Here is a 13,891-nt window from a genome sequence, read left to right as displayed (position 1 = left end):
TAAATCTTTTTTCTTCACCTATTTATCCAGTTCCATTTTGAAAGATACTATTGAATCTACGTCCACCGCCCTTTTTTAGCAGCGCATTCCAGATCACAACAACTCACCGTTGCTAAAAAAAAAAAGTATTTCCTCGTATCGCCTCTGGTTCTTTTACCAATCACCTGGTCTCTGTCTGTCCTCTGGTTACCAACCCTCCTGCCACTTGAAACAGTTTCTCCTTATTTACTCTATCAAAATCCTTCATGATTTTGAACACCTTTTTAGCTGCTGAATGTTCTATCTGCCCAGGTTTTAATCGACTGGATCAATGATGAGCTGGTAGAGGAGAGGATTATCGTGAAGGATTTGGCTGAAGATCTCTATGATGGGCAAGTGCTGCAGAAGCTCTTTGGTAAGATTTCTTTAATTTAGTTACAAGGTTAGGTTGGAAGATCTGGGTTTGTTCTCCCTGGAGCAAAGGAGATTGAGGGGAGATTTGATAGAGGTGTACAAGACTATGACAGGCTTAGATAAATTAGACAAGGAAAAACTGTTCCCCTTAACTAATAATACAAGGACTAGGGGACACAGATTGAAGGTTTTGGGCAAGAGATGCAGGGGGAATATGAGGAAAAATATTTTTTATGCAGTGAGTGGTAATGACCTGGAACTTGCTGCCCACGAGGGTGGTGGAAGTGGAGACAATCAATGACTTCAAGAGGAAATTGGATGGTCACCTGAGAGAAATAAACTTGCAGGGCTACGGGGATTGAGCAGGGAGTGGGACTGACGGAAAAGCTCTGTGGAGAGCTGGCATGGACTGGATGGGCTGAATGGCCTCCTTCTGTGCCGTATATGACTCTCTGAGATGGAGCTCTCAAGCTGCAGATAAGGAGTCCTCAAGCGCTGCTGGATTTAGCCAGTTGTGACAAGGATCCGATGCAATTAAGGACAAGCCCCAGAGAGACTACACCGTCTATAAAAGATGCAACCGTGTTGTACATGCCGGTGTGGTGCTTTCATGGTCCACTTTCTTTGTTCATGTTGTATGTTCTGTCAGATAGTTTTCCCCCTCTGGTATAGGTATCTCTGTCACTAACGGGGTGGTGCTGTAGCTTCTAGAGCTCTGCTGGTACCACACTTCAGCCGACTGCAAGGAGGGTGAGCAACAGCAGCCTAGTGATGGCACTCGGCAATGAGTGTAACCTGACCGAGCAGATTGCAGCTCTTTGTGTTTTCAAGAAACTGCACCACCGCATCTGTTCTTGTGATGTGCCAAAACCTACCCATTTTTTAAATTCGTGGACCCATAGAATCATAGAATGGTTGCAGTAGAGGAGAAGGCCATTTGGCCTATCATGTCTGTCCCAGCTCTCTGCAAGAGCAACTCCCCTGCCTTTTCCCTGCAAATCTTTTCTCTTCCAATTCCCTTTTCAAGACCTTGATTGAACCTGCCTCCACCACACTCTCAGACAGTGCATTCCAGATCCTAAACACTCACTGAACCTGCCTCCACCACACTCTCAGGCAGTGCATTCCAGATCCTAAACACTCACTGAACCTGCCTCCACCACACTCTCAGACAGTGCATTCCAGATCCTAAACACACACTGAACCTGCCTCCACCACACTCTCAGGCAGTGCATTCCAGATCCTAAACACACACTGAACCTGTCTCCACCACACTCTCAGACAGTGCATTCCAGATCCTAACCACGCGCTCCATAAAAAAAGGTTTCTCCTCGTGTTGCCATTGCTTCTTTTGTTAATCACCTCTCAGGTTCTGGATCCTTGTGCCAATGGGAACAGTTTCTCTCTATCTACTCTGTCCAGACTCCTCTTGATTTTGAACACCTCTATCAAAGCTCCTCTTAATCTTATCTTCTCCCAAGGAGAACAGACCCAGCTTCTCCAACATATCCACATAGCTGAGGTTCCTCATCCCTGGAACCATTCTTGTGAATCATTTCTGCATCCTCTCTAATGCCCTCATGTCCTTCCTAAAGTGTGGTGCCCAGAACTGGACACAATACTCCAGTTGAGGCGGAACAAGTGTTTTATATATGTTTATCTTAACCTGCTAATTCTTGTACTCTATGCCCCTTTTAATAAAGCCCAGGATCCCATATGCTTTATTAACTGCTCTCTCAACCTGTCCTGCAACCGTCAATGATTTATGCTCATATACCCCCAGGTCCCTCAGCTCCTGCACACCATTTAGAATTGTATTCGTTATTTTATATTGCCTCTCCTCATTCTTTCTACCAAAATGAATCACTTCACACTTTTCTGCATTTAATTTCATCTGCCACTCGTCCACCCATTCCACCAGCCTGTCTATGTCCTCTTGAAGACTGTCGTCCTCACAGTTCACAATACTTCCAAGTTTGGTGTCATCTGCAAATTTAGAAATTGTGCCCTGCACACCCAAGTCTACATCATTAATATATACTAAGAAAAGCAGGGGTTCTAACACCGATCCCTGGGGATCCCCACTTCACACCTTCCTCCAGTCCGAAAAACAACCGTTCACCACTTCTTTATTTCCTATCACTCGGCCAATTTTGTATCCATTCCTTCTCAAAATGTTGGCATTCCTGCCTAGACTGGCGTTTGTTGCCTTGAGATGGTGGTGGTGATGGACCGCCTTCTTGAACCAGAGGCTATGCTGCTTTTGGGGACCGCTAAGAATTGACCACATGCTGTGGGGGACTGAAGTCACACATTGCCCCAGGCTAGGTAAGGAAGGCAGGATTCCCCCTTTCCTAAAAGGCATCAGTGAACCATTTGGGGTTTTATGGCAATCCGACAGTTTCATGGTCATTTGTACTGATTCCAGCTTTTTTTTAAGTCCTGAAATCAAATTCTTAAACTGCCCATGGTGGGATTTGAACTCTCATTCTCTGGGTTAGTCATCCAGCACTCCAGATTACGTTGAGTAATATAACCATTATGCTACTGTACCATTTGTGCTCAACTCATGAACTTCTGCTGTACTTCTGCTAACCAGAGAAGAGTCCTTACCAGAAAAGAATAGGAAGAATCCAACAGTGCCACTGGAGGTCCAGCACAGTGAGAAAGGCTGGTTGTGGTAGCTGCCAGTATTCCAAGCTCCAGCCATCTTTTTAAAAAAAAAACTGCTAATTTTGAAATAAAGGCTCACTGAATTTTATTTTAAATCCAACAGCTGTGTCAACAAAAAGCTGATCTCTCTCGGTTTGAAAAAAAACAAGCTGTGTAAACAACAAAAGCTGTAGTCTCTCGCTCTTAAAAGGGGCAGGCCTTCAAAAATATATCTGTCATAAAGAGGTAATAAAAAGAATACCTGTGAAAAATCCTGTAGTTATATAAAAATCAGGAATATTCAGAAAATAGCTTTCAGATATCCAGTTATAGATTAGACGACGCGGACATAGCGTCTGAATTTAACCTGTTTCAGCAGCGAATGGAGATGTGTTTCCTGGATCAAGAAGTGAGTGAACCAGAGAAATAAGCTACCAACATTAGGATCGCACTGGGCAACGAGGGCCTGCAACAGATGAATACAGCAGGATTGTCAGCTGAGGATCCCTAGCAAGACCCTAGCAAGCTATGGACATTCTTGGAGCAGCAACTCAAAGTGAAGGTAAATTTCCGAGTACATAGGCTTGAGCTTATGACCTGGCAAAGGCAAGATGAGTCCATTGACCAGTTTGTTGCAAGTTGCCGAGACAAAGCTAATTATTGTGACTTCGCCGATATCAAATTGTCGGAACAGAATATAGAGCTAATAATCGCGTCTACCCCATTACAGGCCTTTCAAAAAGACCAACTAGAAAAGAAGCAAGGGCACACCATAGATGCATCACTCAATGATGGAAGGAAGTTTGAAGCCATCATGGCTGGGCGTCAACAGTTACAATTATTTATTTATTTATTTATTGATACAGCACTGAAACAGGCCCTTCGGCCCACCGAGTCTGTGCCGACCAACAACCACCCATTTATACTAATCCTACATTAATCCCATATTTCCTACCACATCTCCACCACCTACCTACACTAGGGGCCATTTACAATGGCCAATTTACCCATCAACCTGCAAGTATTTGGCTGTGGGAGGAAACCGGAGCACCCGGCAGAAACCCACGCGGTCACACAGAGAACTTGCAAACTCCGCACAGGCAGTAACCAGTTGGGGGCGGCGACAACAATTGCTATGGTAACCACAGCTCAGAAGTCTGCAGAGCCTTGTGGCAAATGTGGCCTGACTCACCCAATTCACAGTTGTCTGGCGTACCAGTGAAAAGCTTGTGGCATGCGAGGACATTGGGCAAGGCAGTGCAGAAGGCCGAGCTCGGATACGGCACACAGGAATGGTGGCAGATCATCAGAGAGAACGTCTGCAAGACAAGACAGCAAACACAACAAAAGATATGTCAACACACAGCAAAAGCTCAAGCAGGTATATCAGATCAGTAGAGAGACGATTGTTAGGAGGTCATGGATGAAGGATGCACTTGTGCGAACAGCAAGCATTTCACACAGTCAACTTGGATCAACATGTCAAAGCTATTACACAGTCTGAAGCATTCACCGTGATTGGGATTATATGTCCACAGAAGAGTGTCAAGCATAAGCTCAGAGTAAAAATCGACACTGGAGCAAGTGCAAATATTCCGCCCATCCGTATACTGAAGGACATGTACTTAAAGAAATGGGAATCTGTGGTACAACCCATCACAGCTAGGCTGACTGCCTACAATGGTTCTCCAATCAAATGAAGTGGAATAATAACCTTGCAGTACAGCTATGGGAGCTCTGAATAGTTGCCACAAACTTTATATTGTAGACACAATTGAACCAGCTGTTGCAGAACTTCCAGTCTGCCAAGATCTAGGAATTGTCACAGTAGACGGATTCAGTAGCACACCGAAGATGGTAGGAAATACCCAGGTTGAGCGTATCGGGTCGGTCCATGTAAAGGATGACACAAAGGCGGAGCATCTTGACATGCAGAGGCGATATGACTGGGAGTCTCTCCCCGAGCTTCAGTTCATTGCAGCAAGTACCCGGAGGCCAGAGGGATTGCCGGTGATTGGCGATGTTGCAGTCATCACTTTTCTAAGCTCTCCAAACAAGTGAAGAGGTTGATGATAACAGGATTGGGATGAAGAAGCAAGCCTCCTCTATGTTTTAGAGAGTGTTAAATTTGCTCACCTGCAGATAACATTTTGTTTTAATCATGTATAATTAGTCCGAACCGCAATATCATTGTTTATTGTACATATATTTTTATCTTTGAAACAAAGGGGGATGTTGTGGGACAACCTTAAGGAGCTGTAAGTGAAGATCACTGAAGGAAATGATGTTGTGTCACACATGACCAAGCAGTTGTGGGTGGAGCTTGACGGAGCAAGACATGTTTAGAAATAGCTCGTGCAGTGACTATTTTTATATGTGTGTGTGTGTATATATAATATATATGTTCCAGTTAAAGTATAATAAAGCCCACATTTACTTTGAGTATTACTTGTAGTTCTGTGAGTCTTACAGTAGATCACACACCAAAGGAACAAGTAGTATTACACTCTCCTTCCAACAAACAGTAAGATGTCTGTTATTTATCTCTTGTCAATGATGGACTTTGGCCAGACCTGTGGGTAATTTGTGAAGATTTCTCAGCTGTTTCACTTGCTTTTAAAGAAAAGCCTTTCAGAGCTCTTTGGTTCTTTAAATGCTGTTTATTTTCCTCAGAGGTATTTTTAGACAGTTAATACAGAATTATCTTTAAGTGTACATCATATATAAAAATTTTACGTTTGCCACACTTCAAAGTGGCGGAATCATGGAGCATTGAAGGGAGTTATCCGGCTCACCGTGCCTGTGACGGCTCTTTGAAAGGGTTATTGATCCCATTCCCCTGATCTTTCCCCAAAGCACTGCAAATCTCGGCTTTTCAAGTATTTATCCAATTCCCTTATGAAAGTTGTTATTGAACCTGCTTCCACCGCCCTTTCAGGCAGCGCATTCAGATCATAACAACTCACGTTAAATAAAATTCTCATCTCCCCTCTGGTTCTTTTGGCAATTACCTTAAAAATATTGAAAAAGAAACCAGGGAAAGATGGACAATTCTTGATGACTTGGGCTCGGGTTCCAATCTGCAAACTCCACTTGTCATAGAGAGAGAGTCATCGAGAGATACAGCACATTGAAGCAGTGTGTATTAACTTGAATTGGGTTTCAAGAACAGGTAGAGCTAAACATTGCTGTGACTTAATAGTGAAAGGATACAATTATTTGTCATGTGATGCGATGATCTTAAGAGAAGTCAGAGGAGGTTAAAGGCAGCAGATTTGATACCCGTAGCTTTTGATATGGATTCAAGATCTGCTCACATGGTGTCAAATGGAGATGGAGGGTGAAGCTGGAGACAATATGTTGAAACAGTAAACATACAGAAAAATACACAAATCAGCTGACATCGGGGTCCATGGAATCATACTGCACAGAAGGAGGCCATTCAGTCCACGGTGCCTGTGCTGGCTCTTTGAAAGACCTCCAAGAAGTCCCACTCCTATCTGCTTGTTCCTCATCGCCCTGCACAATTTTTCAGCTGTATATCCATTTGATATCTATATGATTGGGCAGAGTCAACATGGATTTATGAAAGGGAAATCATGTTTGACAAACCTGTTGGAGTGTTTTGAGGATGTATAGATAAAGGAGAACCAGTTGATGTGGTGTATTTGGATTTTCAGAAGGCTTTTGATCAGGTCCCACACAGGAGGTTAGGAAACAAAATTAGAGCACATGGGATTGAGGATAATATACTGGTCTGGATTGAGAATTAGTTAACGGACAGAAAACAGAGTAAGAATAAACGGGTCATTCTCAGGATGGCAGACTGTTACTAGTGGGGTACTACAGGGATTAATGCTGGGGCCACAGCTGTTCACAATCCATATGAGTAATTTGGATGTGGCGACCAAATGTAATTTTTTCAAATTTGTTGCTGACACAAAACTAGGTGGGAATGTAAGTTGTGAGGAAGATGCAAGAAGGTTTCAAGGGGACTTGGACAAGTTAAGTGAATGGGCAAGAACATAGCAGATGGAATATAATGTGAATAATTGTGAAGTTATCCACGTTGATAGAAAAAACAAAGGCAGAATATTTCTTAAATGGTGAGAGGTTGGGAAGTGTTGATGTCCAAAGAGACCTGGGGGTCCTTGTTCATGGGTCACTAAAAGCTAGCACACAAGTGCAGCAAGCAATTAGGAAGGCAAATGGTATGTTGGCCTTCATTGCAAGGGGTTTTGAGGACAGGAGTAAAGAAGTCTTGCTGCAATTGTATAGAGCCTTGGTGAGACCACACCTGGAGTATTGTGTACTCATCTAAGTTTTGGTCTCCTCATCTAAGGAAGGATATACTTACCATAGGTGGAAGCTCAAACATTGAGCATGTTCAAGACAGAAATCGATAGATATCAGGATACTAATGATATCAAGGGATATGGGTATAGTGCGGGAAAGTGGCTTTGAGGTAGATGATCAGCCATGATCTAATTGAATGGGCTTGATGGGCTGAATGGCCTACTCCTGCTCCTATAGAGTCATAGTTATACAGCACAGAAACAGGCCCTTTGGCTCATCGTGTCTGTGCCGACTATCAAGCGCCTAACTATTCTAGTCCCATTTTTCAGCACTTGGCCTGTAGCCTTGTATGCTATGGCATTTCAAGTGCTCATATAAATACTTCTTAAATGTTGTGAGGGTTTCTGCCTCTACCACCCCTTCAGGCAGTGCGTTCCAGATTCCAACCACCCTCTGGGTGAAAAATATTTTCCTCAAATCCCCTCTAAACCTCCTGCCCCTTACCTTAAATCTATGCCCCCTGGTTATTGATCCCTCTGCTAAGGGAAAAAGTCTCTTCCTATCTAACCTATCAATGCCCCTCATAATTTTGTATACCTCAATCATGTCCCCCCTCATCCTTCTCTGTTCTATGTTCCGATGTTCCCTTTTGGTCAATTCATCGACTCACTGAAGCCTGGGCACAAGGATCTATGTGGAGTACAATTTGCAATAACTTGAATTTTGATGTTGGAGAGAGCTAGTAAACTCTGGGAATGGGAGACCTCTGCTGTTAACACCAGTACCAATTAATGCAAAAACCAGACTTGATTTTTTTGTCGGGGAGGGTTTTTTTGGGGGGATTTTAGGGTTGCAGAGTTTGTTATTTCTGATCAGGTGTACCTTTTTTAAATCTGGGATCTTAATGCAGCCAACCCTTGTCCCATGAGCAAGGAAACTTGGCACACAACTGAATGGAAAATCAATTGGAAACTGCTTTGAATGTCGCATCGTTTCCTGTCCATCATTTTTGGAGAGGAAGTACTGGTTCAGTTTTTTCTGTTGTGTTTTTTGACAGATTTTTTTCACTTGAGCAAGCACATGTATCTGGAGAGGGAAAGGTTGGTACAGACAGTTTTGTTGGTAACTGTCCCACGTTTCAGAATCCAGCTGAGGCTGGGGTCCATAGAGATTGATGTACTTTACTGTGTCTGCCATGAGAGATAATAGGCTCATTAATACAAGGCTGCATCAGATGGAGATTCTAACCATTATCTAACCTAGTGCACGCACTGTCGCAGCTGTGGAGTATCGTGCTGGGATCTCTCTGTGTAAATCCCACACTCCAAACTTAAGCGGAGACAGAGTGAAGCTGAAGTGAAGGACTGACTGAAAAGAAAGACTCACATTTATATGGCACCTTTCATGACCTCAGGCCGTCCCAAAGTGCTTTACAGCCACTGAAGAACTTTTTAAAATGTTGTAATAGAGGAAATGAGGCAGCCAATTTGCACATAGCAAGATCCCACGAACACCGAGATAAATGAACAGATAGTCTTTTTTTTTTTAGATGTTGGTTGAGATGAATATTGGCCGGCACACGTGGGAGAATGTCCCCGCTCTTCTTCGAAATAATGCCATGGGATCTTTTATGTCGATTTGAATTTCTGCAATGAAAGTACATCGTTGGCTGTAATGTGCTTTGGGACGGCCTGTGCATCATGTTAGGCGCTATAGAAATGCAAGCCTTTCTTTTATCTGTTGCTCGTGACATGATTTAACATTCCTGACCTTGCATCGTGACTGAACATGAGCAACACCATGGGAGACCTGCTAGTAAAGGCCTGCTCGGGTCTGCAAATGAGACCTGACTCGAGCCCGACAGAACCCCATCCAACCCCGAGCCCCACCCGGCCCGAGTCCTTCCATTGTTTCCCGCACCTGACCCGGCCCGACCCGACCATCATTTAACTTCCGTTTTTCACTTTGTTCCTTACCTGCACAAGCTTAAAATAACTGTAACAAAACCACCTTTAAAACCCAAAAAGTAAATTAACATTAGAGTCACTTACCTGAGGCGGTGATAGAGTGTGTCCAATCCAGCCCAGCCTGACCTGACCTGAGCCCGAATGCCGGACCCGGAAGTGCGACCCGACCCGGACCCGGCACATGTCGTCTGGTCCCGTCAGGTTCGAGTCTGGTAGCAGGTCTTTACCTGCTAGCCTATGACTCTTTAATTCTATGTTGATTTTCTCTGTGGTGATGAAATTTACAAGTATCTCTCCAAGCAGCTAAGCTACCTAACCTAATGGATCTCACCACTTACAGCAAGGTAAAAGAAAAGTTTGCAGCTCTACCTTAGCAGCAGAATAATACCAGTTTCTGTAAAATACCTTATAAAGCAGCGTATCAGCTGACTCGCCATGAGCAATAGCATGGGAGGTTGGCTGGTCATATCAAATGCCCTGTTCAAAACATACTGTAGCATGGCAATCTGTACAGCCAGGAAGGAATTTGTATCCTTTGTGATGCAGAGAACATACAACCGGCTCTGTCAGTCAGACTCTGAATAAAGGACTTCTATCTACGTTCTGTGCATATTTAAACCGTTTTGTTGATTCAAGGGATCACACATTGTTACCGGGTCTGATATTTGATTTTTCAAATGGTGATCTAGTTTTATGATCGCAAGAGCAGACATAACTCAGACTCTAATAAAAAAAAAACTTTTGTTCCCTTTAGACTTGACTGTTCCAGCGCTCTCCTGGCCAGCCTCCCAGCTTCCATCCTCTGTAAACTTCAGCTCATTCAAAACACTGCTGCCTGTGTCCTTACTCACACCAAGTCCCATTAACCCCTCGCCCCTGTGCTCACCAACCTACCTTGGCTCCCAGTCCAACAACACCTCAATTTTAAATGTCTCATCCTTGTTTGCAAATTTGTCTGTGGCCTTGCCCCTCTCTATCTCACTAATCTCCTACAGCCTCACAACCCTCTGAGATCTGCAGTCCTCCAATTCTGGCCTCCGGCACATCTCCCATTTTAATTGCTTTGCTATTGATTGCTGTGCCTTTAGCTGTCTAGGCCCAAATCTCTGGCCCTCTCTAAGCTCCATGACCTCTGTCGCTTCCTTTAAGACACTCCTTCAAACGTAAATCATTAATCAAGCTTTTGGTCACATGTCCTAATATCTCCTTATGTGGCTCGGTTTTATTTTTCTTTTGTCTGATTAATACCCGTGTGAAGCGTCTGGGGACATTTGACTATGTTAAAGGTGCTATATAAATGCACGTTATTGTCAAAAGTAACAAATTGGTGTTGCTGCTGTTTGCTTTATACAGAGAAACTTGAGGGCGAGAAACTGAATGTAGCTGAAGTGACACAGTCGGAAATTGCCCAGAAACAGAAACTACAGACTGTCCTTGAGAAGATCAATGAAACGCTTAAACTCCCACCCAGGAGCATCAAGTGGACGATTGACAGTAAGTCTAATTTTAACAGAGCAGAATCAGCAGCAGCAGAATTATTAATGGTCCTTTGGCTGAGCCATTAAACTGAGGCCTGCCTTCTCCTTAAAGAAGTTGCAGCCACTGTTTCGAAGAAGAGCAGGGAGTTCTTTCCCCATCTCCCAGTCCAATATTTATCCCTCAACCAACATCACTTTAAAAAAAAACAATTATCTGGTCGTTAGCTCATTGCTGTTTGTGGGAGCTTGCTGTGCACAAATTGGCTGCTGCGTTTCCTACATTAAAGCAGTGACTACACTTCAAAAGTACATCATTGGCTGTAAAGCACTTGGGAACAGGACTATATTAATGCAAGTTCTTTCCTTACCCAAACCCTTTATCCTATTGAGCCACTTAATTGTATAAAATGGGACACATGACGATTATAATATGAACCACTAGATGCAAGGAGCAAAAGGAAAGGACCAGCATTGCTATTTTTGTGGGTGCTTGCTGGGTGCAAATTGGCTTCCACAATTCTCTACATTGCAGCAGAGACTGCACTTCAGAAGTGCTTCATTGGCGATGAAGCACTTTGGGACATCTTGAGGTTGTGAAAGTTACTGTATAAATTCTAGTATATCTTCCCATAGTCCAAGCAAAGCTCAGGCCTTGTTTTGTTACAATTTGGATGGAGTGTTGCCATCATTGGGATTGTTTTTGAAGTATATAGGTTGCACACACGTCATTATTAGCAAAAATAGGTCATAGAATTGGGAGGTAACCTTATGATATGGGATGGTAACTGATTTGGAGTTAAGAAATGGAGAGTAGGGATAAAGGGAGCACTGTCTGATTGCTTGTTACCTGTGTGGATGAGAATAAAGACTGCAGAGAAGATGGGAAGATTGACCATAACACTGTGATACTAAAGACCATTCAAGTGGAAGGAGCAAAAAGGAATTTGGTAGTGGTAGGGAACAGGCTGTTTTAAACCTAGTATTGTATAATGGGAAAGGATTCCCTGGGGAAGAGTGATCATAATATGATAGAATTTCACATCAAGTTTGAAAGTCCAAAACTAGAGACTTAAATTTAAACAAAGCCAATTATGGAGGTATGAGGGGTGAGTTAGCTGAAGTAGATTGGGAAATTAGATTAAAATATATGATTTGTAAATAAGCAATGACAAACATTCAAAGAAATAATTCATAATTCTCAACAAGTATATATTCCCTCGAGGAATAAAAACTCCCAGAAAAGTGGTATAACCATGGCTAACTAAAGAAATTAAGGATAGTATTAGATTAAAATAAGAGGTTTACAGTGTTTCCAAAAAGAGTAGTAAAGCCTAAGGATTGGGAAGGTTTTAAAAATCAGCAAAGAATGACCAAGAAATTGATAAAGAAGGCAAAAATATAATGACAGTAAACTAGCAAGAAATATAAAAACAGATTGTAAGAGCTTTTACAAGGAAGAGATTATTGGATGTAAACATGGGTCCCTTAGAGGCAAAGACAAGAGAAATTATAATGGGGAATATGGAAATGTAAGGCACGTTAAATAAATATTTTGTCTGTCTTCTAGTAGAAGGCACAAGGAACATAACTATTGTGGAGAACCAAGGATCTAATGAGAGTGAGGGACATAAAGTGATTAATATTAGCAAAGAAGTAGTGATGGAGCATTTAATGGAACAAAAGGTACACAGATTCCCTGGACCCAATTGTCCACAGTATAAGGTTTTAAAAGAGGTGGCTACAGAAATAGTGCAGTCTCCTCTACATTGGGAGACCAAGCGCAGATTGAGTGACTGCTTTGCGGAACACGTCCATTCGGTCTGCAAGCATGATTCCGTGCTCCGATTGCTTGCCATTTTAATTCACCGCCTTGTTCTCATGCCCACATATCTGTCCTCGGCCTGCTGCAGTGTTCCAGTGAACATCAGCGCCAGCTCAGAGAACAGCACCACATCTTCTAATTAGTCACTCTACAGCCTTGTGGACTTAATATTGTGTTCAATAATTTCAGACCATGAACTCCATTATTTTTTGTTATTTTAATTGTATTTTTTAATATATTTTCTTTAATTATTTTTTAACCATCTGCTGGTCTTAAACTTATTTTTCATGTTTTTTCTTTTGGACAGAGCTGTTCATTATTCTGCCATTAGCACACTCTCTGGTCTCGTGCTTTGTCTTTCACTGCAACTATTTAGCACTCCGTTTGCATTCTGTTCCATGACATCTCTGTCATTTAATCTCTCCCCCCTCCGTCCTATCACAGTCCTTCCTTCATGTTCCTCTTGCACCCCCCCCCCCCACTTTCACTTTCTCAAAGACTGTTACATTTCTAACTTTTGTCAGTTCTGATGAAGGGTCACAGACCTGAAATGTTAACTCTGTTTCTCTCTACACAGATGCTGCAAGACCTGCTGAGTATTTCCAGCACTTTCTATTCTCATGTCAGAAATAGTGGATGTGTTGGTTTTGATCTTCCAGAATTCCCCAGTCCCCAGAGGAGTGACAGACCAGTTAGCCTGACATCCACACGGTCAACAAGCAATCAGAGCGTTCTCTTTATCACTACTCTCCATTTCTTAACTTCAATCTATTATTAAGGATATGCTAAAAGGGCACTTGGAAAATAACAACATGATTAGGCAGAGTCAACATGGTTTATGAAGGGAAATCATGTTTGACAAATCTATGAGAGATCTTTGATGGTGTAACTAGGAGGATAGATAAAGGGAAACCAGTAGATATAGTATATTTGTTTTTTCAGAAGGTTTTTCGATAAGATGTTGGACAAGAGACTGGTACACAAGATTAGGGCTCATGGGATTTTGGGATAATATATTAGCATGGATTGAGAGTGGTTAATGGACAGAAAACAGAGTGAGAATAAACAGGGCATTTTTGGGACGGCAGGGTGTAACTAGTGGTTTTGTGCGAGGGTCAGTGCTTGGCCCTCAGTTCTTTGCAATCGATATCAATGACTTAGATGTGGGGGGACTAAGTGTAATGTATCCATGTTTGTTGACAACACAAGTTAGGTGGGAAAGTAATCTGTGAGGGGACCAAAAGCAGCTGCAAAGGGATAGAGGCAGGTCACGTGATTTTTTA

At 42.7% G+C, this 13,891-nt stretch overlaps 1 protein-coding gene across 2 annotated transcripts in view; it reads left to right on the top strand.

Annotated features, from left to right (window-relative positions):
* parvaa (parvin, alpha a) overlaps positions 1 to 13,891 on the top strand; it is a 116,334-nt gene that overhangs the window by 55,101 nt on the left and 47,342 nt on the right. For both annotated transcript variants that reach the window (XM_068046678.1, XM_068046679.1), the window contains exons 4-5: positions 292 to 394; positions 10,662 to 10,802. In XM_068046678.1, coding sequence (XP_067902779.1) covers positions 292 to 394; positions 10,662 to 10,802 — 244 coding nt within the window. The remainder of the gene's footprint in view (positions 1 to 291; positions 395 to 10,661; positions 10,803 to 13,891) is intronic.

Source organism: Heterodontus francisci, chromosome 14 (assembly GCF_036365525.1).
Source record: "Heterodontus francisci isolate sHetFra1 chromosome 14, sHetFra1.hap1, whole genome shotgun sequence".
NCBI classification, from domain to species: Eukaryota; Metazoa; Chordata; class Chondrichthyes; order Heterodontiformes; family Heterodontidae; genus Heterodontus; species Heterodontus francisci.
This window is presented reverse-complemented; position numbering and strand designations above follow the sequence as displayed.